This window comes from Carica papaya, chromosome 6, assembly GCF_054855325.1.
Source record: "Carica papaya isolate Zhongbai chromosome 6, ASM5485532v1, whole genome shotgun sequence".
Classification (NCBI taxonomy): Eukaryota; Viridiplantae; Streptophyta; class Magnoliopsida; order Brassicales; family Caricaceae; genus Carica; species Carica papaya.
In genome coordinates this window covers 3,080,196-3,107,129 of record NC_142314.1, presented here as the reverse complement: position 1 = coordinate 3,107,129, position 26,934 = coordinate 3,080,196, and the positions used below count along the sequence as shown (strand labels likewise).

The following is a 26,934-nucleotide window of genomic DNA, read 5'->3' as shown; positions in this document are numbered from 1 at the left end:
ACTTAATCTTGAAAACCATCCACCAATTCATGGACTTCTGACCTTGCCAGCACCAACATGGTGCAGTGGCACAATGACCAAATTAGAACCTAATGACTTGAGCTTGAGCATCTAAAAGAAATGGATTTCTCGAATTATTTGTTTTGTACTCCAAGTACTATTGATTTCTGTATATCACTAGTTGATTGGCAAAACTTGCAATACTGAGAAAAAAAAAAGGGTCCCCTCAATCAATCATGCCTTTTACAATAGCAGCATCTCCCACACACAGCAGCCTATGATCGTCTGGAACATGATTCAACATTGACAGGGCATGTGGTAGGACACGTCAGGTGAACTTCATAGACTTTGTTTTCAGTTGCATCCTGAAGGCCATTCTTTTTTTAGCAAGTTAGTAGAATTATGATTCTTGCTGTATGGTAACTATAGCTAGTAGCCATTTGGAATGTAAATATCTCATCCGCCAACTTAGGTATTTAGTAATTTGACGATCTTACTCTAATCGGTTATCGCTATAAACAAATAGCATCCCCAAGCATAACCTAGTAATAAGTGTATCTCTCAATTTAGAGACAAGAAGTTGCATTCTGGTCCCCTACATCATCCCTATTTTATGCTTAAAATTAACCCATCACACTTAAACTCAGCCATAAATAAGTTCAAAATGATCGTCACCAACCAGCATCATGCTTGCATTATATATATCAGAACAGAGTTCTCACAGGCTGAAGAAATAGTTGACTGTATTTTGTCTTTAGTTGTTACTAGCTAGTTTCTCCAGTGTTAATCAAAGGCTAGCATGACAAAAACATGTAGCATTTGGTAGAGACTTATCCTTATAGATAAGCAAATATCAGAATACTCTACAAACAAAAATAGTTATGAAAGTTTTCTTTTTTAAAAGACTTCGAATGGCGGGCTATGTCTAGTTGCAATCAACAAATCACAATGCAAGGTATGGTGATATCTGTCAAACGGGTTGCTAGTGTTATTTTTATTTGACAGCAAGCCATGATGAATTGCAATGAATCAATTACAAGTTTAGAATAAAGCTATTGAAATTCAGTCACAATTTGGTGGGCAAAACCATGTGATTCTCATAAAGTATGTCTGGTAACATGTCCCATGTTATAGTTGCTCTTTGCCACTCAATCCATATCTAAGAGATTGCCTGCATATCAATGTCTCCATGTATATGTACACTCAATTTTAAGGAGTCCCACATCTAAACCATAATCTTCCTTCACATTTCTCAGTTTTATACGCACAACATTGCTAAGCTCTCTTTCCTCTAGTACTTGAAAAGAATTCATCAAATTCTTATCATGGCTATTTGTTTCCCAAGATTTGCTAATGCTAAACAGGCTCAAAGGCATGTTCTTTTATCAGCAGAGAACAGAATTGTGCCTAAAGGCCACTTTGCTGTTTATGTTGGAAAAACTCAGAAGAAGAGATATGTAGTGCCTGTTTCATACCTGAAATATCCTTCATTCCAGTATTTGCTGAGTCAGGCTGAAGAAGAGTTCGGCTTTGATCATCCTACGGGCGGTCTAACAATTCCATGCTGCGAAGAAGTTTTCCTTGATCTCACATGCAGCTTATGAAACTGAATTAAGCTGCCCGAAGGAAGCATAATTATAACGTGTACCATGAATCGACTGTTTCCGACACTTATGGCAATTAGTTCCATTAGGTGGCAGAGAATTTGAGAAGATTCTCGCATGATGAGGTCATTTCTAAATAAGATGATCCTCATTGTGGCTGAAGGTCTAACCAAGGAATTCTGTATTTCAGCCTACCTTTTTACCAAATAAGAGATTATCTGAAAAGCTAACACAAGGGCCTTAGTTAGGTCTCCGGGAAATTGACAGATTAAGTCACAATTTTTGAGCCAAGAAGAATACGTAATTGCGGATCGTCTGCTGCACTCCAATTACCCTGTAACCTATATTTTTGTAAACATAGTATGATCAAATATCAAATCCATTTGACTCAAAAATTACATGCTTTCTCTCTCCTTTTTCTGTAAGAGATCATCATGATCAAGTTGCATACTCTAATGGCAGATAGAAGATTTCATAAAGCAAGATGGTTGATGTATTGTTAACTTATTGGTACAGATTCTCATTAATCTATCAGTATACTAGTACTGTCACTAATGCAATTCCACTATCTCAAATCTTCCATCACAAAATATGATCATCTAGCAGTTTATCCTGTTGTTTTACTTTGAAAGTTGCAAGTACGGACTACAGTCCACTCTGATTCATTTATTTGGATAGTTTAGGTAGCCAATGATCTTGTATCTGTCCCAGGTAGTATCTCAGACCAAATGCCTCTAAATGTTCAAATATCTATCAGATTGGAGAATTATTTTACTGTACCTATAACATCCCATATGCTTATTTTCCCAAAATTTTCCTAAAGTAACATAGTTGAACTAATTTTCCTAAAATTTTCTTAAGATAGCAAGAAACAACAAAATTTATTATTCATATCGAATCTTAACAGTATAAAGCACTTGGTTTTTAAGGGATTATGTTGGTCTTCAATGTCTTAATTGACATGAAGTGAATCCACTTTGACAGTGTTTTATGACTATGTGAAAAGAAAAGGGGTCCTCTACTTTTTTCTTTCCTGATCTGTCCTTAGCTGTTTCCCATTAAAGTTTAGTGCATCATGTTTTCTGCAATTAAGTCAATCAGGAAAGCACTACCATGTGATAATTCATTAGCCAGTATTCATTTCTAGCCCCATCAAAGCCAATTCATCGCAGCAGATCATGCACTAATTTTAACTTTCTAAGATCCTTAGTACTATGAAAGATGGGTCTGATATACCTTAGATATCAATGATATGCTTAGCAGTGCCAAAGGTAACAGTACCTAGTTCAATTATATGTACTAGATTTGACCCTTGCTGGCTTGTCGTTGATTGGTTGCAGTTTATTCAAACATGAGAAGTCATCAAAGCACGGATGGCATAGCAGTATTATTTTTGAGTTTTCTAGGCAAGAATAATCGCTTTGCAGAAGAGAGACGTGTGTTGTCTTAAGGATGTTCTTAATAAAACAGAACACTAAGAGATGCTTGGCTTGAAATTACAAAAGGATGATCACCTCTTGTTGCTTTGATTTAATCTGAAGTGGGTAAGATGCTGCTTGTTAATTTCGTAGATGAGATTAGCCATAAATGTTAAACATCATAGCGTGGTCAATCGCTCAATTTATCATTTGAATTTTTTATGTATGATGAGCTGGAAAACAAGACCATGTTTATTCAGTAGATCAAATTTAAGTAGTGAAAAATAGCTAAAGTATCGTACAATCCGCATATGAGAACATGACTAAGCTCGGTAGAAGTAGAGATCTTCACAATCTCCTGTTTCAATCTCAAGTAGCTGCAAATTTTCCTGTTTAAGTTTCAAGTTCCTGCAGATTTCCCTGTTTTAGTCTCAAGTGCCTGCAAGTTCCCCCGTTTCAACCTAAACAGCCTGCAAACTCCCCTGTTTTTTTTTTCTTCAACTACATGGATTTGTGGCTGCCGGGCATTTTACATGCAAAGAAAATCCCGCAGCAACCTCCATTTCCTGCAAAACAAAAAGCTTCCTTGGCTAGCTTCAAAGGCTACTTTGGGGTTTATTGTGTAGAAAATGAAAGGATTCTGTTCGTGATTTCAGTTTCATACTTGAACCACTTTTTATTTTAGATGTTGCTTAATAAATCTGAAAAAAAAAAAAGAATTGGTTGTCTCATGGGATGCCAAACAAATTTTTTACGGAAAAAACATTTTTAGTTATTTAATTTTTAGTTTCAATAGAACCCAACAATGAAGCGATGAATAGTATTTTATAGATTTAATCATTATAAATTTATAATGCTACCTACTTTTTTTTTATATTTTTTTCATGTATTTTAAATTTTTTTGCAAATAGAAATCGTATCTTCATTTGCCAATAATATCAAGGTTTGAAAAATTTTATAGATGCAATATTAAAAAATTAGATAATTAATGAATTCCAAAATATGAGGCTGAGTTTTTTAAAAACTTTAGAAAATAAGTTTTAAATATTTTATTTTAAATAAATTTTAAGTTTAAAAATTAAATTATCTTTTTAAGTATAAAATAAACTTTAAATTATTACCACGTAGAACTTAATTATAAGTTATAAATATAATATAAAATTTTGGTCGTTATTATAAAATACATACTTATGCTTTAAAATTTTAAGCTATAATTGTTTTAATTTTTGGGAAGATTTCTAAAATTACATAAGTTAGATTGAAAATTTTTTGAATTTTAAACATAACTACAACGAGATCTATTAATTTTATAAAATTATAATTCAACTCATATTTTAAAATAATCACAATCCTAGTTATAGTTATGAGATTAATAAAAAAATAAAATATATCACAAAAATAATTTAGACAAGAAAAATATTGACTCAACAATTATTTATTTTTTAATATTAAAATTTTATTTCAACATTATTAGAAGAATAAAAGGACAGATTATTTGAATAGAGAAATTTAAACTAGAAATTATAATTTAAATATTTATTTAAACAGTTCTCTCATAAACAAAAAATTTAAACTGAGCGGGAAACCAGCTGTAAGCTTTCTCTGGAAGATGGAGCTTAAGGATCAGGATCTACATCCTCAAAAGCCCAAGCGTTCTGCCTCCGAAGCTCAGCCTCCTCCTCTTCCGTATAATCATTTTCGATCCCGAAGAACTTCCTCACAAACTCCACGCTCTTATTCTTGATTCCATCGGCCACGCCCTGACAAAGCAAATCGATTAGGTCCCTGATGTCGAGATAGTTTGCAGCCAACATCATATCCTTCAAGTTCTCCAGGCTCAGCTGCTCCACAAAAGCACGGTTGTATGCTTCGATCTCCTTCTCTCCGCCAGTCTTCGATCGGAGCGGGAGGATGCCGTTGACATAGGAGACAATCTGCTCCAACATTTCGGCGGAGACGTTAGGGACAGGTATCATGAACTTCTTAGTCGATGACGCAAAGGAATTATCCTCGAAAAAGGATTTGACGATGGCGAACTCCATGGCGACCTTCTCCTCCACTTCGACGTACTTGCCGTCTCCGGTTATCAAGGTGATAGTCTTCTTGTTCCCGCTACCTGACGCCATTTTTTGTTTCGGTAGATTCCGTTTGTTTATAATTGATATAATGTTCTAGGTTTTCTGCGTATTTCAAATCCTTCTTAAACACATATATAAAGAAAAAAAGAATCAGAGATAAAAAAGGAATTAACGGACACAATCTGTAATGGGATTTGGGTGTAAATTCGTGATCCGATTGTTTATATCATTTCTGGGAAAGCTTACCTACTATATGATTGTTTGGGAAGTAAGCATATTAGAATTGGTAAAATTGAAATTATATATCCAAATCTTACAAGTATATTAAAAAAGAATCCAAAGCATTCAATTGTTTCTGATTATTTGTTAAAACATGTGGTTTAGTTTAAGTCAATAAAAGAAGAAGTATAAAAATATGATCATCATATAAAATTATCTTATACAATGCTATTAAGAATATAATAGTGCAAAATTTATGTTCATTAAATTTTATATGGATAATATGAAATAACAATCCATTATATTTAGTTATAAGATTAAATTGAACTAAGAACATAAATATATCAAACAAAATAGATGTTTTTAATATATATATATATATATATTAGCCAAAACATTTTTTATAAAACATAAGCTAACATATCCTTTGGGGAGAAAAACCTCAAGACAATGTGGTAGAACTATTTAATTTTCATATACTATTATTTGCACTTGAAACCATATGTTTAATTTTATTTAATATATTTATAAATTAAATATTTAAAAGTAATTTATTTGAAAATAATATCCAGCTATATTATTATGAATTATCAAAGTAAATTCTATTATAGTTTTTTCTGTAAAATAATATTTTAATTATTATTTACTATTTTATATTTATGAATATAAAATTTAATTTGCTATTCAGTATATATATAATATATTTTTAGATTTCTATTAAAAATATAAAATCTAAAATTTAAAAATCCTAATTTTAATTTCCGTTTTCATTCCTTCAAAACTCAAAGCTCCTCCTTCACAGCCGCTGCTTCCGTTGCCATTTTATTCAGCATTTGTCTCCGTCCCCTCCATCACCTTCCACTTCCGAACAACCGCTCCTATCAACTCCATCGTCAACAGCCGCCAGCATCATCGATTCTAGGAGTGCAGTGGTCTATTTTGCTGCATTTGTTTCTCTGTTTCTTTGTTTGCCTAATGGAGTTTCCTCGGGAAAAGGAGAAATAGGATTTCCTCATACTTGTTATGTTCTTTTTTTTTCTTTATATATATGGAGATATATATATATATATATATATATATATATATAAGGGAGAAATAGGATTGTCTAATATTTGTTAAAGACAAAGAAGACCGTATGTTCTCTACGCTCTCTCTCTCTGTTGGATTTCAAGTTTATGGCTTTCTTTCTCTTTTCTGTTTATTAAGTTTATGGATTTTTTGGATTTTGTTTGTTTAATCAATTCATGTAATTAAAATGATTTTATTTAGTTGTTTAATCGGTCTGTAATCTGCATTTATTTTTAAGTACATTTGAATATATATGTATGTATTATATATAACAATAATGAAACTTTAAGAAAGAAAACATGGAAAGAGGGAGAGAAGAAAAATGTGACATGAGAGCGGGTTCAAACATGAAAGGATTTAATCCAAAACCCGATCGGGCCGAAATGGATAATACTTTATAAACCCGCCCCGACCCGATATGGGTTTGGGTTTCTCAATTTTATGCCTGGCTTGTATTTATGATTTGTAATATATCAAGGAGGTGATTTATGATTTTGATGATAACATCAAGAACCTGAGTGACAGAGATTATAATACTCTAACTTTAACTTGAGCTTTTTTCTAGAACCAATTATATGAAGCATATATTTTCACGAGTCAACTAGATCTTAAACGTTTCAATTTTATCTGCACTAATATCCAGCTGCCATTTTTTGTAATCATTCATCCTTTATCCATTGGCTTATACCTAATGTTGTGGGACCTTATGTTTTCCAGCAGAAAGCCTAAACATGATTTGTCAATTCCTTTATGTGGTTGATTATTTAGAAAACAAGACCATGTGATTGGATAATGCCCATATGGATTATGTCCTTGGAGGACCTAGAAAATGGTTCAAGTAACCTGAAGATTTAATACGTAGCACCATCTATATATGCTGATCACTTACATTTGGATCACATACAACCCAGATCTTCACAATCTTTAGTTTCCCTAAAGTTACAAAATATCCGAGTCCTCATTCTTGATCCTTTTTTTTGTGTATTACACTCAACAAAACATAAACAAAATGGGTGTTCGTTTCCTGGGTGTCATCCTCACGAAGCAAATTCTACATAAGTATGTCTTGGCTGCAAAAAAAGCAGCCTCAACATCTCCAGATGTTCCAAAAGGTTTCCTTGCAGTATATGTTGGGGAAACTCAGAAGAAGAGATTCGTGGTTCCTGTATCATATTTGAACAAACCTTCATTTCAAGCTTTGCTAAATAAAGCTGAAGAGGAGTTTGGTTTTGATCATCCAATGGGTGGTCTCACAATTCCCTGCAGAGAAGATATTTTCATCCATACCACTTCTGGACTGAGCACATCGTAGGATAAGACTCCTTAATGATATGATCAAAAAACACAGAAGACAACCTTCTGCTTGAGAATGCCAAATGAGAAACTATTAGCTCTTGTCCCATACTCAGAGGCTGAACCATCCAACTTCAAGGATCAATCTGGTTGGTGAAAAACATTTCAGCTTTACTTTCTCGATGTTGACAAATTCCATAAAGAAGTAAAGCATTTATGGATCTCTGTTGTATAATGAGTTTAGAGTCTGTCAACAAAGATACAACGAGCTGGAAGCGGAGAACACATGAGCTCTTCGGCAAGACTGATCCAAAACCTTCCTGATCAATGATTATGTGAAGTCAAAGAATTTGATCTCCATTGCTTGTAATTTTGTTTATTTTTCTCTAAAGCAAAAAAAAATCAAATTTCTCCAATAAGGTATTCCAAAAGGCTCTTTGTCGGTCTCATATTTTTCCCTCTATTTACACATGCATCTGACACCATCAACTTGCAGATTAAGATATGTAGATCTTGTTTTAGTTGATAGAAAAAGCAGTCATGGCAGTTAACGCCACCTAAAAATTTATCTTCATGTTTGTACGTCTGTAGAAGAGTGTTTTACCAATCAATAGTAATATATCGTGCCTTTTAGCTTCTGACCTTTCAGTAACATGCTATTAAACCAAACAATTTCACAACAGATCTCAGAAACTATAAAACTCACTTTGGTTCTTTTGCTATAGGTGCATCAAATAGTAGGTAAATTTTGGATCTGTTAAAACGGTCTAGTCCCCTGTAGGCACAGGCAGAGGTCCAATAACTTTGTTAACCACATATACCAGAATTGTTTTTAATGTGCACGGTATTTTAAAGCAACTGTGGGTTTAAGATTTACTAGCTACATTTCAATTTGAGGTGGCTGTTGTTGATTGTCCTTCGATTTGTTGTCTCTACTTGATTATAGATTTTGGAAATTTCCTTGTCTAGGAAGGGATCAGTCATGATTGATCAGCATAATAGTAGATATGCGGCTGTGTAGGACACATTTCACATGTTGTTCACAAGGGTGTCTCTTCCATGTTGATGTGCTGAATCGATGAATGCCATTTGTTTTGGTCAAATACACATCCAAGTATAATTTTCTTCCCCAACTTTGAAAATGCTTGCAAAATCTACCTTTTTTTCCACTTTGAAAAGGTCTTGTACAGATCTGTGAAAACTGAAACTACTGATTCAGAAATTTAGTTAAGTCAGTAGATAGGAGTTCGGAAGTCTCAATTTCAACTAGATATTTACATAGATAAGGAAGTTCTATCTAAAAAGAAGTATTAATTTAGGAATGCACACTGTTATTCAATTCCCACTTGCTTAGCACCAAGAAATTATAGACTGATGTCTTTAGTGTGATTTCTAAAGAGCAACCACTTAGACCAAGAAAGAGATTTTCCAGTCCACATCTTCTTAACTAACATAAAGTTGGTACTATGCACGTTATTGCCAAGAAATGGTTGGATCAATCAATGCTTGACAACACCTTGTTATCCGATTGTATCCTCTATCAGCCTACTCCTTGTTGGGTTCATAAAATTTGTCAATTTGTTTCTCATTTTCTTTTTAGGACTAAAAGAATGCCTGCACATAAACTTGTCATTTATATCCCGCTGCCTATTTGTATAATCTTTCATCTTTCGTCCATTGGCTTACGTTTAGTATTGTAGGACCTTATGTTTTCCAGCAAAAAGCCTACATATAATTCTACAATATTGGTATTTGGTTGACCATTTAGAAAACAAGGCCACCTGATCTGACGATGCCCTTATGGGTTATGTCCTAAGAGGACCCAGCAAATGATTCTTGGTTACTCATTGAGGATTCAAGCAACCACAGAACTTTATCACACAGCTTGTCTTCTATATATGCACACTTACATTTGCGTCAGATATGACTCAAATCTTCAAAATCTTTAGTTTTCATAAGCCACAGCACATCTTAGGTTTGGTTCTTGATACATTGAACAAAGAGATCAACATAATGGATCTTCATTTGTCCAGTGTTATCCTTTTCAAGCAGAGTTTACACAAGTGTGTTATTGCCGCAAACAAAGGATCCTCAGCATCTGCAGATGTTCCAAAAGGTTTCCTGCAGTTTATGCTGGGGAAACCCAGAAGAAGAGTTTATTGTTCCCGTTTCATATTTTGAACCAATCTTCATTTCAAGCTTTTCTGAGTGAAGCTGAAGAGGAGTTTGGTTTTGATCATCCGATGGGTGGTCTCACAATTCCCTGCAGAGAAGACACTTTCATCCATGTCACTTCTGGATTAGGCAGATCGAGAATAAGGAACTAAATTACTTGGATAAAACAATTTTTTGTAATGAAGGAAAGGTCTTTTCTTGGTATGCCAAAATTAGACCATATTAGTTATGGTTGCATCCTCGGAGGCTGAAGAAATTGTTTGGAGGATTGATCAGGCTGAAAAATGCTTCAGCCTCAACCGTCAAACAGGCAGCCCGAGAAATGCCATGTGAAGAAGGAATACATTGCTAGAGCGAAGGACATCAGCTCTTTAGCAACACTCATCCAATACCTTCCTGATCAACTATGGACATCTGAAATTCAAGGCGTCTATGTCCATTGATTGTAACTTTGTTCATTTTTTCTCTGTAATAGAAGAAAGAAGCAAAATTTTATCCAATCAAATGTTTCAGAAAGCTCAGTCTTCTGACTGTTCTGGTTCTCTCTGTTTGGGGCCAAATCAAGGAGTCCCCATGGCTCTTAAAATGATTTTCCTTTTTTCCCATCTCTATAATAGTTTTTATCAATCAATAATAACACACCAGGCCTTCAATCACCAACCTTTCATAAAGCTCTCTCTTTTACATACTAAATTTACTGTGGAATACCAAAACTATGGAACTTTGTTTTGTTGATTGAATGCGGACACATAATAGGTAACAGTTTGTCTGTGTTAAAATGGCTTCTTCCCTGAAGGTCTATCCACATTATTGACCACATATACAGAAACCTTATTACATGAAGGTTCTGATAATGCATTATCAGAGAAGAAGCGAAGCAAATATTTTGCACCTGTCCTTCAATTTTGAGGTGACTGGTCATGATTTTTATTAATTATTCAGTAAAAATTTCATTGTCACCATAAGGGGTAAGATTCGGGATTGAGTGTATCGCAGGAGCATATGCATGCTCTTCAAGAGGCTCTGTCTTGCAGGTTCATGTACTGAATGAATGCCAATGGTTTTGGTTGACCTGCAACTTTTAACTAGAAATTTCTTCCAAATTTAGACAATGCTCCCAAATGTCTTCTGGTTTCTATTTTTTTTTTCACTTTGAAAATGTCATTCTTCAGATCTCAAAAACTGAACTATGCTAGCCAATAAATATTTGCAGAGTGACAATAAAGTCTTACGATCCTTCAACTTGAATTCAACTGACTCAAAATATGTCAAGTTAGAAAGGCTCTATCCAGAAGATACATAATTTAGGTGTTATCATTCTAATCATACCTACTTGTCACCAAGAAATGATAGAGTGATGTCTCAAGTATGTCTTTGGAGGAGCACCCAATTGAAGTTGATTCTCTCTAACCTCAAATGGGTCCCTTGCAGTTGAGGCTTTAATTAGCTCAAGTGGGACAAAGCCATGTTCTCCTTCAGCTGCAGGTGTCCCTAAGCAGAACCCACCAAAATGCCTCTTCACCACTCATTCAACAATTTGAAAGATTTTAGCTAAGGCCCTCTCATCTATATAACAATATGCTTATTACTTCACAACCCAACCAGTCTCTAGCTGATAGCAGATCTTTGCTTTCCTCTTCAATCCACTTGCGATCTTGATCATTTTTTTATTTCGAAAGTAACAGTAAAAGTTGTTATGGCTATGCGTCTTGCCAAAAATGTGTTTTGCCAGTCAAAGTTGTTCAGAAATCAATCAGCTTCTATGTCAAGAGATGTTCCAAAAGGTTATTTTACAGTTTATGTTGGGGAGAGCCAGAAGAAAAGGTTTGTAATCCCAATATCATTCTTGACGCAGCCTTCTTTTCAAGAATTGCTCTGTCAGGCTGAGGAAGAATTTGGGTTCAATCATCCAATGGGAGGTCTCACAATCCCTTGCAGAGAAGACTTCTTCGTTCAACTGACTTCTTGCTTGAATAGATAAGAAACAACGCTACAAAGTTAGCCAACAATCATAGTTTCTTACAGCATTGCCCTGTTGTAAAAAATGTGACTGGATAGAGAATGTCTATCCATGAGAGGAAATCTCTAACAAAAATTTTACTAGTTTTTGTTACATTGGCTATCAAGTGTAAAGCTGAGAAACACCATCAATGGATATTTTTGTTTGTTATCCAGGAAAATTTTAGTTCTTTTCCTTTCCTGTCATTCAATTGACATATTCCAAAATCAAGACAAAAATGTTCTTGAATTTTTTTTATCTATTATCTTCTTTTGTGAGTTCCAATTCGCTCTATTGGGTATCATTTAGCATCCCTAATAATATGGTTGGTATTTATAATAATCCAGCTAACTGGAATTTGTGAAGGAGTCATAACAAGGGAAAGACTTCCACATTTCATAATTCAGTGGCTGTTAAAGAAACATGTAATACTAGTCAAATTTCTATACGTTCCTAACAAGTGACAACTTCAGACTTCAGTTTTGTGATTAGCAACAGTAATAGCAGTTTTAGTACATGAATCTTTTCTAGCATAGAATAACTCCTTAGTTTATAAAACTATATGAATGAAGAAGATCAATTTCTTGGCATTCTATCTTAAGTTGTCCTAGTCATCGATAATCAAGTGGAAATCATGACTTGCATTGGCTTCTTGAAATTGATTTTGGTAAGTCCAGTGGCTAGCTGATTATTGTCTTGTGGTTGAAATATAGGTGGCTGCTAGTAATTGGTGGATTGGGGTGAGTTTTTTGATAAATTGAGAAACCTGGGATAGTTCTGTAGATAGTTACATTAACAATTGATGTAGTAGGTTGTCCTGGTTTGGGGTTAGTGATGACTGGAATAGGGTGATAAGGGGATTACATAAAACGTATAGCTGCTGGTCATTTTAAGCAGATTGAGAGTTGGGATGGTTGGCTTCTTACAGGGGACTTCTTTTAGTTGCATAGTCCTGATGTTGATGTAAATTTATACATATTTTCTAAAGAGGTTGCATAAGGGGGATAATTAAGAATGTTATTATTCAATCCTACCGGCTTTAATGCCAAGAATAGTCCCAGAAATAGATTTTCTAAAGAGCAACCAGTTAGACCAAGAAACAAATTTCCCAGTCGGCATCTTCTTAAGATGATGAAGTGGGTCCTTAGCAGGTTATCGCCAAGAAATGGTTGACTTCCTGCAGGTTATTATTATCCAATTATCTTATCCATCAACCTACTTCGTATTGGGATCATGTCTTAAAATTTATTTTTCATTTTCTATAATAATGAGATGTCTACAATTATGTCCTACATCAAAGGCACATAAACATGTCATTTATTTCAGCAATATGATCCAACTGCCAATTTTTATAATCTTTCACCTTTTATCCATTGGCTTACACACAATACTGTAGGACCCTATGTTTTCAATCAGAAAGCCTAGACGTGATTCTTCAATTTCATTATGCAGTTGATCATTTAGAAAACAAGACCATGTGATATAGTGATACCCCTATGGGTTATGCCCTTAGAGGACCCAGCCAGTGGTTCAAGCAACCAGAGGATTTTACCACATAGCATCTCATCTATATATACCCACTCACTTTTGGATCATACTCAACTCAAATCTTCACAATTTCTAGGTTTTCTAAACTCATAAAACATCTGAGATCATATTGTTAACCCTCTTTTTGAGTACTATATTCAGCAAAATATTAACATAATGGGTGTTCGTTTGCGTGGTGCCATTCTCGCCAAGCAAATTTTCTGCAAATCTGTTTCAGCCACAAATAAAAGAGCCTCAGTGTCTGCAGATGTTCCAAAAGGTTTCCTTGCAGTATATGTTGGGGAATCCCAGAAGAAGAGATTCATGGTTCCTGTATCATATTTGGACCAACCTTCATTTCAAGCTTTGCTAAGTAAAGCTGAAGAGGAGTTTGGTTTTGATCATCCAATGGGTGGTCTCACAATTCCCTGCAGGGAAGACACTTTCTTCCATGTTACTTCTGGACTTCACAAATCATAAGATAAGGCTCCTCAATTACATAGCTAGAAACAATTTTGCGGGGCAGAAAACAACCTTCTGCTTGAGAGTTGAGAATGAAAAATTAGAAACTACTAACTCTTGTTGCATGTTCAAAGGCAGAAGCATTTAACTTCAAGGATCAATCAAGCTGAAAAATGTTTCTACTTCACTCTTTAAATGCACAACCTGACAATTCCATGCACAGAAGTTAAGAAAAAGCCCTTTTGGATCTCTGTTGCAGGATTCAGTCAAGAAAGGAGTGTCAGAAGTAAAGATGAGGTCTTCAACAATGCTAATTGAAAAACCTTCCTAGTTAATCAAGGACTATGTCTTAAGTCCAAGGACTTGATGTCCATTGATTGTAATTTCGTTCATTTTTCTCTGAAGCAAAAGAAAGGATTCAAATTTTCTCTAATCAGATATTCTGAAAGCTCGTTTATCATAAAGATCTCATCCTCTCTATTTGCACAAGCACCTGACACCATAAACTTGCAGGCTAAGAGAACTAGAAATCTTGTTTTAGTTGATAGATAAAGTAACCATGATTACTAAGACCAGCAAAAGCATATGCCGATCTGAAACTACCTTCTTGTTTGCTTTCTTACAGAAGAGTGTTTTATCAGTCGATAGTAACTCATAGTTCTTGGATTTTCCAATCTTTCATAACATTTTCTTTGAGTTGCCAATTTTATAACACAATTCAGAAACTATCTATTTTGTAGTAGGTAAAAAAATTCTATTATTCAGTCTTCTTTCCTGAAGGTCTGACAACATTATTGACCTCATAGGCCTTTTATATTGTGAATGTTAATTTCTTACTTTGATATTGTTTGTCAGAGAAGAAACTTTGGGGCAAAGGTTTTCAATTTGTGTTGGCTGCCAATTAGTCTCCTTTCCTTTGTTTGCTCTATTTGGTTGCTCTTAGTGAACATTTCATTGTCTAAGAATGGCAATCATGATTGATCAGCATAGAGTTCTCAATAATTTTTCGTTAGACTCTCCCTTGGATCCTTCTTTGGATGCTTTCCTCCCCCTGCTTAAGAAGATTTGTGCACAGATATGGAGGCAGGCAGTTCTTCACTATATATGCAGACAGCATCAGTAAATCCAGCCCATTTTTACTGTAACAAAAATTTTGAATTTTTATAATCTGAAACTTCAGCTTCGGTCTTGATAGGGACTACTAGTACTAATAGGACACACTTCACATGCATATCATAAGGACTTGTCTTGCAAGTTAAGGCACCAAAGCAACAAATAGTAATTGCCCGTGACTCTTTTCCCAGACAACAAAAAGCTGGTGAAAGTGAGCATTCCAGCTCAATGATGTTTATTTATATTAACGGGCTTCATTGACTGGGAAGAAAATTTCTTGTCCCTGCATGGTCTCAATCATTTATGGTTTCCATCTGATAAAGCAAGAGCAGTTTCTCTGGCTGAGCCTTGTAATAATTTCAGATGGCTCTATTGTAGATTTGTCTTCTGGAAATGGTGGGACAACAATGTGTTCCACCAAATCTACAAGTTCAATCACCACTAAGTTTTTGATATCAGCTTGGCAACAGCACCATGTGATCCATCAGGTGACCAGGTCTCTTACCCCTCTTCCTAGCCAAGTGCCTATTCTCCAATCACTTTATATTTCAACAATCTTTCTATGATCTATACAAACATATATATATATATTTGGCATTTCTCATCGCATATCAACCAAATCAAAAAGTTATCTCTTGTCTCTGAAATCATTGAAATCTTGACCATCTTCTTTAAAGTGATTTAACATAAGAAGAATCACAGTTCGTTTTCCTCAAGTCTTGTATTCAAGGCAGATTGTCCACAGACCAAATTCATCTGTGAATCAATCAATTCCCTCAGATTTTCCAAAAATTTTTGTTTATGCTGGAGACAGCCAGAAGAAGATATTTGTAATTCCAAAATTATTCTTGCATCAGCCTTCACTTCAAGAATTATTACAATGCAGAGGAAGAATTTGGCTACAATCATCCAATGGGCTGTCTCACTTCCTTGCGTAGAAGATATCTTTGTTGACCTCACTGCTCACTTGAACAGATTCTAATGGACAACTTCTTATCAACTGGAAGAAACAATTTTGAATTTCATATATACATAATTTTTACTCAATTTTTGTATGAGGATGTTGATGTAAATTTAGAATCCATCTGGGCAAGTTACATTTAAAAACTACTGGAGTTTTTCCCACATTTTGAGCAATTGTAAATTTGGTAGATGGTCTCATCTTTTCAGTTTACATTTCAACGTTTGAGATTACTTTTCTTCCAAGAATAACACAAAAGTTTCTTATAAATTACATTATTAATGTTCTTTATTTAAATTTCAGAAGTCTGTCTCTTGAACCCTAACAAGAAAAAAAAGTGTGAGGTCATAATCTCACATCATAAACATCTATGATTTTTGAGTGCTACATAAGGGTTCAAGTCGTTCATTACTACTGATTTAAGATTGAGCCTTTAGCAACTGGTGTTTGGACTCGAAAATTGTTGTCCAATGGTGTTTGCTTGTGGGGTATTACAAATAATATAATAGCAAGTATCGTTCGGTGACTCTGTGCTGGTGAAAATATGAACCTCGTGAACATTTGATGTAAGTTGTGATGTTGTGATTAAGATAAAAGTGACTATGATGAGTACATTAAGAAACTAAATGATGAGAATTGTGAGTCATTTATCTCAGATTACTAATAACTTGAGCTTGAGTTTTAAATAAGAGCTCAAATCAGTCGCTACTAATAACTTGAATTCAAAATTTTAAAATAAGTGGTTTGGACTATAGAATTTATTGGCCTAATGGTACTTAGATCTTTGTAATGTATCTGGCCCATTACAAGAAGAACTATCATATTTCTTCATATTTATCAACACTCTATTGCAGGAATCAGCTTGGACAGTTGTCAGATACTGTTCAAAAACTTAGAATTATCGAGATAGCAAAGTAGTCTGGCTGCTTTCAAAGCAAAATTTATTCTTTGATTTTAGACCCCTGAAATTCATAGCATTTTCATCATAGGATCATAATGTCTTTCAATATCTAACAATTAACAAGACCAATGTCCTATATTGAACTACAAAAACGGATTTAGCTTAAGTTGCTTGCCTAGATATGTCTCTCATATCATGTGTAAGCAGAGTTAGCAAAGACAATAATACTTATTTCCAGCTGTTGTGATGAAGGATGAGAAAGATTTAAATGAAAATTGGAAGATGGGAAAGTTTTAAATCGAGATTGCGGACAAAAACCATGAGAATCACATCCTGCAATGTTTATTACATAGCTTCTTCACACCAAGGAATCCTTTATATGTGATGCAAAATGGATATTGTTCTACCTATTTTGCTTTAAGTTGTCCAGTTATGTCTTATTCGATTGTTGCTAGTCTCATGTTAACATCAAAAACATCTGAGCTTTTGATGATGTTCTCCATCTATTTCTCTCTGTGCAGATCCGTATCATGGATGTTTCCATAATTGGTCAATCCAATTCTCATAAGATGACATATATTGGACCCGCTGTCTTGAACATGGTACCAAGCAAAGGGTCGCTCAACTTTTCAACCATATCAACACTAGTAGATTGGTAGGGCACATTGTTCGTGAATTTGCATCCAAATTCAAATATTTGTTGATTAGATGGAAAACAAAGCCATGTGAAACCTCATGAGCTATGTACCCAACCAGACCCCAGCAAGTGATACTTGACCATTCAATCTCAAATTGTCATTCAATTTTCCACTTTCCTGCTTTTATAAATAGTAAACACTTTTGGGGTCTGAGCAACTCAGGTCTTCGCGTCCAATTCTCTACCACTCTTAAGCTTACAGCTTTCTTGTTAAACAATTTCAGGTCCTCAAAGCTCTTCACAGTTCTTTTCCTTTACTTAGAAAAAGAAGTTTACATGGCTATTTCGCACGTTACTATTTTTACGAAACAAATTCTTCGATACTCAATTAGGGCTGCAAATAAAGCAGCTTCAACATCCATGGATGTACCGAAAGGCTTTCTTGCTGTCTATGTTGGAGAGAGCCAAAAGAAGAGATTTCTGGTTCCAGTTTCCTATTTAAGGAACCCTTCATTTCAGGCTTTGCTTAGTAAAGCTGAAGAAGAGTTTGGCTTTGATCATCCAATGGGTGGTTTGACAATTCCCTGTAACGAAGAAACTTTCTTCAACATCACCTCTCATTTGAGAAGATCATGAACGAATGCATTTAGATTTCTCAGAGAATAGATTTTCATAGCTGATTGTAAAGTTTTAGGCTCTATAGAATCATACTTAATTCATAAACAGGCTTTTTTCTTATGTATCCCCTCTAATTTTGTTCTGACCGATCACATGTAATTCATATGTAGATTCTCTTTGAACATGTATGATACATACGAGTTCCATCTTATCAAGTAAACATTCCAAATCCAGATATTCTAGCAAGTCTCTTCCTCAAACTAATACATGCTAAATCCCTTGAACTTTTCTTATCTTCAACTAAATTGTTCCATAAAGCAAAAAGATTTTGAGATTTTGACCTTCATATTTGCACTTGAGTTTCCATTAATTCCAAATGTGTTTTTGTACTTGTATATTAAGAATAATGTATATTGACACACACATTAAATTCATGCAATTTACTCTACATGATGACTGTATTCTTATATCTACTTAAGTTACTGGAGTCTTCATCATTTGGCAACAAAAAAAAATACTTCTTCATATCCACCATTCAAAAAATTACCAACGGTTTCTCTTTTGCAATCTATTATTGGATCTGATAATCTGAAGGAAAATCCAGCTTGTGTCTTGAGTACTTGTAGGACACACTTCATATGCATATCACAAGGACCAGCCTTGCAAATTAATGCACCAAAGCAACAAATTGAATATTGCCAATGACTTTTTTCCAAGCCAACAAATGATGGCGATGACTTGTCGGTTAAACACATAAAAATAAATGAAGTTCACTGCATACCTTTGTCCTTTCTGGTAATCTGAAAGTTTAAGCTTTATTTATTAGATTCTAACCCAACACCATATTGTAATAGGTAGAATTGCTTAATAAATATACAAGTCACTGTAAACTTTCATACTTGATCGATCTGAAATTGATGTTCCTAATAACTCCTTCATGTAGAGATTGTACACAAGTAGGAGAGAGCCAAATTATGAGATAGAGAATAGAATAACTCTAAGTGAAAACAAACTTCAATATGCTTCAAGAATGTCTCTGATCATTTGTGGTTTCTATATATTAAAATTAGAGGAGTGTCCTCTTTCCAGGTCTCTTAGTTCTCAAGTGGGTCCAATTGTAGGTTTCTCTGTTGAAAATGGCTGGCCACATTGTGTTCTACCAAGTCTACAAGCTCACTCACCACCAAGTTTTTAACACAATCAAGCCTGGAAACAGGACCATGTGATTCTTCAGGTGACCATGTCTCTTACCATCCACACAAATTCCTCTTCCTCACCACTCACTACACGTTTCAATGATTTAGGCATGATCTATGTGTTCATATATATATATATATATATATATATATATATATATATATATATATATATTAGAGATTTATCACCTCTAAATCAACCAACTCAAGTGCAAAAATTCTCTACTAGCTAGAAAAATTTTCCTCCCCTCTCTCAAACCATTGAAGTCTTGAACATCTTTTTCCGGAGTGGCTAATTAACAATGCCTGTTCATTTTCCTCGCCTCTTGTATTCTAAGCAGATGCTCTGGAAATCAAATTCATTTGGAAATCAACCAACTTCGTCAGATGTTCCCAAAGGCTCTATTGCAGTCTATGTTGGTGATCAGGAGCAAAAGAAGCGGTTCTTAATTCCAATATCATCCTTGCATCAGCCTTCATTTCAAGAGTTGCTATGCATGGCGGAGGAAGAATTTGGCTACAATCACCTGATGGGAGGTCTGACACTTCCCTGCATGGAAGACATCTTCGTTGACCTCACTACCCGCTTGAATAGATTTGACATTTTTTTTAATTTCTGTAGAAAGAGGATGTTGATGTGAAAACTTCATGCCTACAGAGAGAGTTGCCGATGGTAACTACTGTAGTATTTGCCACAATTTTGATCAATTATAAACTTTGTAGATTAGATCAGTTAATCATATCTTCTCAGTCTATACTTCATAATCTTTCTTCGTACATTGAACATAATGACAGAATACATGTTTAAATTCTTCTTACACTTGTCTTTGTAAAAAGCTTGTAGACTCCTAAACCATGTGGACCTGTACTTGTATATGTACATGTTTACTCGATGAAAATATATAGCTGAGTGAATTTAATTTATTCCAGAAGTTTACATGGTGTCAGAAATCGATTTTGGCTTTTTCTCTAAAACTGATATGTGAAATCTTTTTCTTGTTCTCTTATTGATAGTCTAGTTCTTCCTTATCTCTCAGAAATTCTCATTTCCAATTCAGTGTGTCTAAGGTTGTAAAGTTATGCTAGTGAAACCTAAGATTCACCAGTTTCTTAATTGGGAAATCTCTCATCCTACCTGTTTTAAAAAGTTGGGAGTATTGGGAACCATGTAGGTTGTTATATTGTCTGTCTATCTCTCACAACTACAGATGATCCAAATCTTGTCTCATCGAAATCAAGATGCCCTATTATGACAGCAGCTCGACTCACTTGTTTTCTCTTAAATCCAAGCATCCACTTTTTCCATAAATCCTTGGCAGCCTACTCAAACTCAACTAAACACTCACTCCAGACAGGCATGGAAAAAAAATTGAAAAACTCTTCTGTAACCAGGCTCATGCTCGCTATTGCACATCAAATCTGAATTCTAGGATACCTGAAAAATGACTTCCCCATTGTAGCGAGTGGAACTGTGAGACCTTAATCTCATATCCTAAAGATGTGATTATTGAGCATATGATAAGGACTCAAACCACTCCTACTAGCTTGAGACTGAGTTTTCAAGAGTATGTAGTTTGGGTTAAACATTTTATGAGATTAGTTGTTCTTAGACCAGAGTCGTTACAAGGAGAATCATCACTTTTCTTGGTATTTATCAACATTATACTGTAGCAAGCAGCTTGGACAATGATCAAATGATTTAGACAGCTCAAAAACTTCGAATTATCCAGAGAACAAAAGAGTATAAAGAGATTCAATTTCAGGCACCTGAGAGCCATTAAGTTTCCCGATAAAATCAAAATTGCAGAGCTGGACTAGGAGTTAAATGGACCAAAGTGAAGTTCATGATTTACAAATCTTCTAACAAAAGATAGCAACATAGATCAGAATTTCTTCTACCAACAAATAATTAACAGGCATATGTCATATATCGAAGAATGAACAAGGATCATAAATTTGGTTTTTTTTTTTTTTTTTTTTTGGGTGGGGAGGGGAAGGGGGGGAAGGGATGGACAAGTCAATACATTTAGCATAAGTTGCTGCTTCAGACATGTTTCTCATACTTTGCAATAGTCACATTCAACAGAGGATAAAGCTAAAGTACAATTCGAGTGAAGAAGAACAAGAAAGGTTTAAATGGAGATGACAAACAAAAATCACAGAATATTTATAAAATTGACGTAGCTTCTTTTATACCAAGGAATCCCTTATATGTGATGCAAAATGGACATTTTTCTACCTATAGTGCTCTGAAATGTCTAATTATGTCTGCTAAAAATCTGATGTATTCACTATGTCCATTTTAACTTTGTTTATCTTATATTAACCTGGAAACCATCAGTTCACATGAGCTTTCAATGCTTTTCTCCTTCTATTTCTCCCTACAAAGACTGGCTTCACAGAAATTTCTATAGTTATTTTGTCAATCTAATTGTTGTAAAATAATATATACATTGGACTTGTTGTCTCAGACATGTCACCAAGCAAAGGATTGCTCCACCTTTTCACCTGTACGAACACTAATCTACTGAAATGATCTTTAGTTGGATTACCAGTTGTTAGATTAGAAACTAGTAGGGCACATTGTTTATGAAGTTGCAGTAAAATTCAAATCCTTGTTGATCAATTGGAAAACAGAACCATGTGAAGACCTCATGAGCTATGTCCCCCAGACAGACCCCAGCATATGACACTTGACCATTCACCCCTAAACTATTATTCAATTTGCAATTTCCTGCCTTTATAAATATATTAGCAGCTTTGTGTGTCAAAGCAACTCTTGTTTTCACTTCCAATTCTCTATCAGCCTTAAGCTTATAGCTTTTGTCAAACAAATTCAAGTCTTCGAAGCCCTTCACAATTCTTTTCCTTGACTTGAAACCATGGCTATTTTGCATGCTGCTATCCTCACCAAACAATTTCTTCGCCGCTCAGTTACATTTGCTTATAAAGAAGCTTCGATATCCATAGATGTACCAAAAGGCTTTCTTGCTGTCTATGTTGGAGAGAGCCAAAAGAAGAGATTTTTGGTTCCAGTCTCATATTTAAGGCGACCTTCATTTCAGGCTTTGCTTAGTAAAGCCGAAGACGAGTTTGGTTTTGATCATCCAATGGGCGGATTGACAATTCCCTGCAGTGAAGAAACTTTCTTCGATGTCACTTCTCAATAGAAAAGATCTTGAAAGAAGCCATTCAGATTTTTCAAAGAAGGAATGTTTCACAAAAACAGTGCACCAAAAGCCCTTTGGCTGTGGATATGAGGAAAACTGAAGATAACTATTCATGATTTCATACTCATACTTCAGAAGCTGCCATATCATGCTGAAGAAAAAACTGATCCACACGGATGCCCTGAGCAATTCCTTGCAGCCAAATCTTGCAGTCATTTTACCACTGCAGAATATATGAAGAGGCCAAAAATGTTCCATTACTAGAGTAGAGAAATCTAATCTGTACAAGCAGTATTGACAGAATAGAATACCATATTCTTATGGCTTATTGTAAAGCTTTGAACTCTGCAGAAACTAATTTATATGAATTCATAATAAGGATTTTTTTATATATTCCCTCGAATTTTATTGAGTTGTATCTCAGAAACTAAACATTCCAATCCTAGATTGTTAGTTGACTATGTTAGCTATTCAAGTCTAAAAAAATGCAGATATTGAAGTGAGGATCACCTTCAAAACTGATGCAATCTAAACCCTTTTAACTTTTTTTGCCGTTCACCTCCTTCTTTTTATGGAGAAGCATAAAATTTTTTGAGATGTTTTAATTTTATATTCGCACTTGCATTTCCATTTTCAAATGTGTTTCTCTACCTGTGTATTAAGAAGAATATATATATACTCATTGAAGGCTTGCAGTTTACTGTACATGAGAATGCATTTGCAAATCCAGTCATGATATTTACTGGAGCCTTCAAAAAACTACCATTACCAAAGTCCTCGCAGTTTGTTAAGAAAGTAGAAAACTGGGGCATTCACATCTACCATTCAAGTTTGACATATCTACCAATATTTTTTTCCAAATCTATTTTTGGATCTCAGAATCTGTAAGAAACTGCAGCTTGTGTCTTGACAGGGACCACTAGCACTAGTGGGACACACTTCACATGCTTATCACAAGGACCTCTCTTGCAAATTAATGCAACAAATATTTCCAGAAACCTCTTCTCCAAAATCAACAAATACTGGTGATAACTTTTGTGTTAAAGATACGAAAAACATAAATGCAGTTCATTACATGCCCCCAGCTCTTTCTGGTAAAAAAAATCTTTAAGCTTTATTTATTAGATTCTAACCAAACGCCATATTGCAATGGGTAGAGTGGAATAGATATGGAAGTCATCATAGGATTTCATACTCGATTGATCTGAAATTAACATCCCTAATACCCCTAATGCAGAGCCTGTACATGAGCAAGAAAGAGTCAAACTATATACAGGTAATAGAATTGGCTCCGATTGTAAACAAAGTTTGATATGTTTCAAGAATGTCTACAATCATTTGTGGCTTCTATCTATTAAAACTAAAGCAGTTTCCTCTTGCCAAGTCTCTTTGTTCTCAAGTGGGTCCAGTTGTAGGTTTCTCTCTTAGAAATGGCTGGCCACTATGCGTTCCACCAAATCTACAAGCTCACTGACCATCAAGTTCTTAATATAATTGAGTACAGAAGCAGGACCATGTGATCATGTCTCTTAGCATATCGAACTAAATGCATATTCTTCACCACTCACCACACATTCAAAGATTTAGACATGATCTATATATATATATATATATATAGGCTTTTATCATCTCCAAAATCAACCAACTCAAGTTCAAAAATTCTCTACCAGTTAGACAATTTTCCTCTCTTCCCTCAAGCCATTGAAACTTTTCTCAAAGTGACTAATCAACAATGACCGTTCATTTTCCTCGTCCATTGTATTCCAAGCAGATTCTCCACCGATCAAATTCGTTTCGAGATCAACCAACTCCCTCGGATGTTCCAAAAGGCCATATTGCAGTCTATGTTGGGGATCAAAAGAAGAGATTCATAATTCCAATATCATTTTTGCATCAGCCTTCATTTCAAGAGTTGCTATGTATGGCAGAGGAAGAATTCGGCTACAATCATCCAATGCGTGGTCTAACACTTCCCTGCACGGAAGACATCTTCGTTGACCTCACTGCCCGCTTGAACAGATTGTGATATACAGAACTTCTGATCAATTAGAAGTTACAATTTTTTTCTTTATTTTAACTTTTGTAGAAAGGAGATGTTGATGTGAAAGCTTTATGCCCGTAGAGAGAGTTGCTAGTGGTAACTCCAGCAGTATTTGCCACAATTTTGATCAATTGTAAACTTGGTAGACTAGATCAGTTAATCATATCTTTTTCAGTCTATACTTCCAATTATCTTTCCTTTTACATTGAACACAATAACAGAATACATATTTGAATTCCTCTTACAAATTCTTTTTATATACATGTTTACCAGTTGAAATAGACACTTGAGTGTATTTATTTCAAAATTTTATATGAAAATAGACACGTGAATGGATTTACTGCAAAAATTTACATGGTAACAGAACTGGATCCTGGCTTTTTCCTAAGAATGAGTCTTGGTGCAGAATCTCCTTCTTGTTCGCTTATTTGAAGCTAGTCTACTTCTTCCTTATCTCCCAGAAATTCTCATCCCCATTCATTGTGTTTAAGATTAAAAATAGTATTAGTGAAACCTTTAACTTCACCAATTTCTTAATTTGGAAATATGTCATCTTATCTGTATACAAAATTTATGATGTTGTTAACCATATAGGTGGTTCTAGTGCCTGATCTCTCACAACTACAGAAACTTGGATCGAAATCCGAATGCCCTCTTATAGAAGCAGCTCGATTCACCTGCTCTCTCCAGAAATTTTGTGCAGCCTACTCAAACCCAACTAGACACTCACTTCCAGACGAGCATGTTAACATCATATCAGAATTTTTCTGATATGAAATAATTAACGGGGTGAATGTCATATATTGAAATATGAACAAGGATCATACTTTTTTATATTTATTTAGACGGATGAATTGATACATTTAGCATAAGTTGCTTCTTCAGACATGTTGATCATACCATACAATAGGCACATTCAACGGAGATGACAAAGCCAAAGTCCAATTTAATTGAAGAAGCACACGAAAGGTTTAAATGCAGATGGTAAACAAAAATCAAAGAATGTTTATAAAATTGATATAGCTTCTTTTACGACAAGGAATCCCTTACACGTGATGCAAAATGGATATTTTTCTACCTATATTGCTTTAAGTTTCCCAGTTGCGTCTTCGAAAATCTGATATGTTTACCATGTCCTTTGTACTTTTGCTTGTCTCATGTTAACCTCAAAAACATCTTGGGCTTTTAATGCTTTTCTCCTTCTATTTCTCCCTATGCAGATTAGCTTCACAGAAATTTTCATAGTTTATTTTGCCAATCCAGTTGTTGCAAAATAATATATACATTGGGCTTCTTGTCTCAGACATGTCACCAAGCAAAGGGTTGCTCCACCTTTCACCTATATAAACACTAATCCACTTAAATGAGCTTTAGTTGGATGGGCAGTTGTCAGATTAGAGACCAGGTAGGGCACATTGTTTAAGAAGTTGCACTAAAATTCAAATCCTTGCTGATTAGTTGGAAAACAGAACCATGTGTAAACCTCATTAGTTATGTCCCCAGAAAGACCCCATGCAGATGACACTTGAGAATTCAACCCAAACTATCATTCAATTTGCCATTTCCTGCCTTTATAAATCTATTTGCAATTTTCAACTCAAAGCAACCTGGTCTTTCACTTCCAACTCTCATCCACTCTAAGCTTATAGCTTTTGTCAAACAAATTCAAGTCTTCGAAGCCCTTCACAATTTTTTTCCTTGACTCAAAAGTAGAAACCATGGCTATTTTGCGTGCTGCTATCCTCGCCAAACAAATTCTTCGCCACTCAGTTACATTTTCTTATAAAGAAGCTTCGACGTCCACAGATGTACCAAAAGGCTTTCTTGCTGTCTACGTTGGAGAGAGCCAAAAGAAGAGATTTTTGGTTCCAGTCTCATATTTAAGGCAACCTTCCTTTCAGGCTTTGCTTAGTAAAGCTGAAGACGAGTTTGGTTTTGATCATCCAATGGGCGGATTGACAATTCCCTGCAGTGAAGAAACTTTCTTGGACGTCACCTCACAATTGAAAAGATTATGAAAGAAGCCATTCAGATTTCTCAGAGAAGGACTGTTTCACAAAAACAGTGCATCAAAAGTCCTTTGGCTGTGTATATGGGAAAAAATGAAGACGGCTATTCATGATTTCATGTTCATACTTCAAGGGTCCACTTCAGAAGCTACCATATCAAGCTGAAGAAAAAAAGGATCCACACGGATGCCCTGAGCAATTCCTTGTAGCCGAATCTTGCAGTCATCTCGCCTGCAGAATATATGAAGAGGCCAAAAATGGCCCATTACTAGACCAGAGAAATCAAATCTGTACAAACAGTATTGACAGAATAGAATACCAGTCTTATGGCTTACTGTAAAGCTTTGAACTCTGTAGAAACTGATTTATACGAAATTCATAATAAGGATTTTTTATATATTCCCTTGAATTTTATTGAGTTGTATCTCAGAAACTAAACATTGCA

The 26,934-nt window shown here is 34.9% G+C and overlaps 3 protein-coding genes and 5 pseudogenes across 5 annotated transcripts; 7 read left to right on the top strand and 1 right to left on the bottom strand.

Moving 5' to 3' along the window:
- Positions 1 to 4,606: 4,606 nt before the first annotated feature.
- Positions 4,607 to 6,100, bottom strand: LOC110816605 (SKP1-like protein 13 pseudogene; annotated as a pseudogene).
- LOC110816503 (auxin-responsive protein SAUR21 pseudogene) lies at positions 4,975 to 9,788 on the top strand (annotated as a pseudogene). Its single transcript, XR_015821307.1, has 2 exons — positions 4,975 to 5,113; positions 6,122 to 9,788. The product of XR_015821307.1 is annotated as an auxin-responsive protein SAUR21 pseudogene (transcript).
- LOC110816513 (auxin-responsive protein SAUR20 pseudogene) lies at positions 4,994 to 18,315 on the top strand (annotated as a pseudogene). Its single transcript, XR_015821306.1, has 2 exons — positions 4,994 to 5,113; positions 17,340 to 18,315. The product of XR_015821306.1 is annotated as an auxin-responsive protein SAUR20 pseudogene (transcript).
- Positions 10,004 to 12,024, top strand: LOC148253218 (auxin-induced protein 15A-like). Its single transcript, XM_088221871.1, has one exon. It carries the CDS (start codon positions 11,552 to 11,554, stop codon positions 11,834 to 11,836), a length of 285 nt encoding a protein of 94 aa, XP_088077997.1. The 5' UTR covers positions 10,004 to 11,551; the 3' UTR covers positions 11,837 to 12,024.
- On the top strand, positions 13,011 to 14,279 carry LOC110816507 (auxin-responsive protein SAUR23 pseudogene; annotated as a pseudogene).
- Positions 18,316 to 19,479: 1,164 nt separating the features above from the next.
- On the top strand, positions 19,480 to 20,174 carry LOC148253217 (auxin-induced protein 15A-like). The gene has a single exon (XM_088221868.1). The coding sequence runs from the start codon at positions 19,572 to 19,574 to the stop codon at positions 19,908 to 19,910; it is 339 nt and encodes a 112-aa protein (XP_088077994.1). The 5' UTR covers positions 19,480 to 19,571; the 3' UTR covers positions 19,911 to 20,174.
- A 1,517-nt stretch (positions 20,175 to 21,691) lies between these two features.
- On the top strand, positions 21,692 to 22,828 carry LOC110816511 (auxin-responsive protein SAUR21 pseudogene; annotated as a pseudogene).
- A 2,503-nt stretch (positions 22,829 to 25,331) lies between these two features.
- On the top strand, positions 25,332 to 26,898 carry LOC110816509 (auxin-responsive protein SAUR21-like). The gene has a single exon (XM_022044731.2). It carries the CDS (start codon positions 26,199 to 26,201, stop codon positions 26,496 to 26,498), a length of 300 nt encoding a protein of 99 aa, XP_021900423.1. The 5' UTR covers positions 25,332 to 26,198; the 3' UTR covers positions 26,499 to 26,898.
- The last annotated feature ends 36 nt before the right edge of the window (positions 26,899 to 26,934 follow it).

What these genes read in the sequence shown, in the direction of transcription:
- LOC148253218 (XM_088221871.1), top strand. Translation starts at nt 11,552, where the DNA reads ATGGCTATGCGTCTTGCCAAAAATGTGTTTTGCCAGTCAAAGTTGTTC.
- LOC148253217 (XM_088221868.1), top strand. Translation starts at nt 19,572, where the DNA reads ATGCCTGTTCATTTTCCTCGCCTCTTGTATTCTAAGCAGATGCTCTGG.
- LOC110816509 (XM_022044731.2), top strand. Translation starts at nt 26,199, where the DNA reads ATGGCTATTTTGCGTGCTGCTATCCTCGCCAAACAAATTCTTCGCCAC.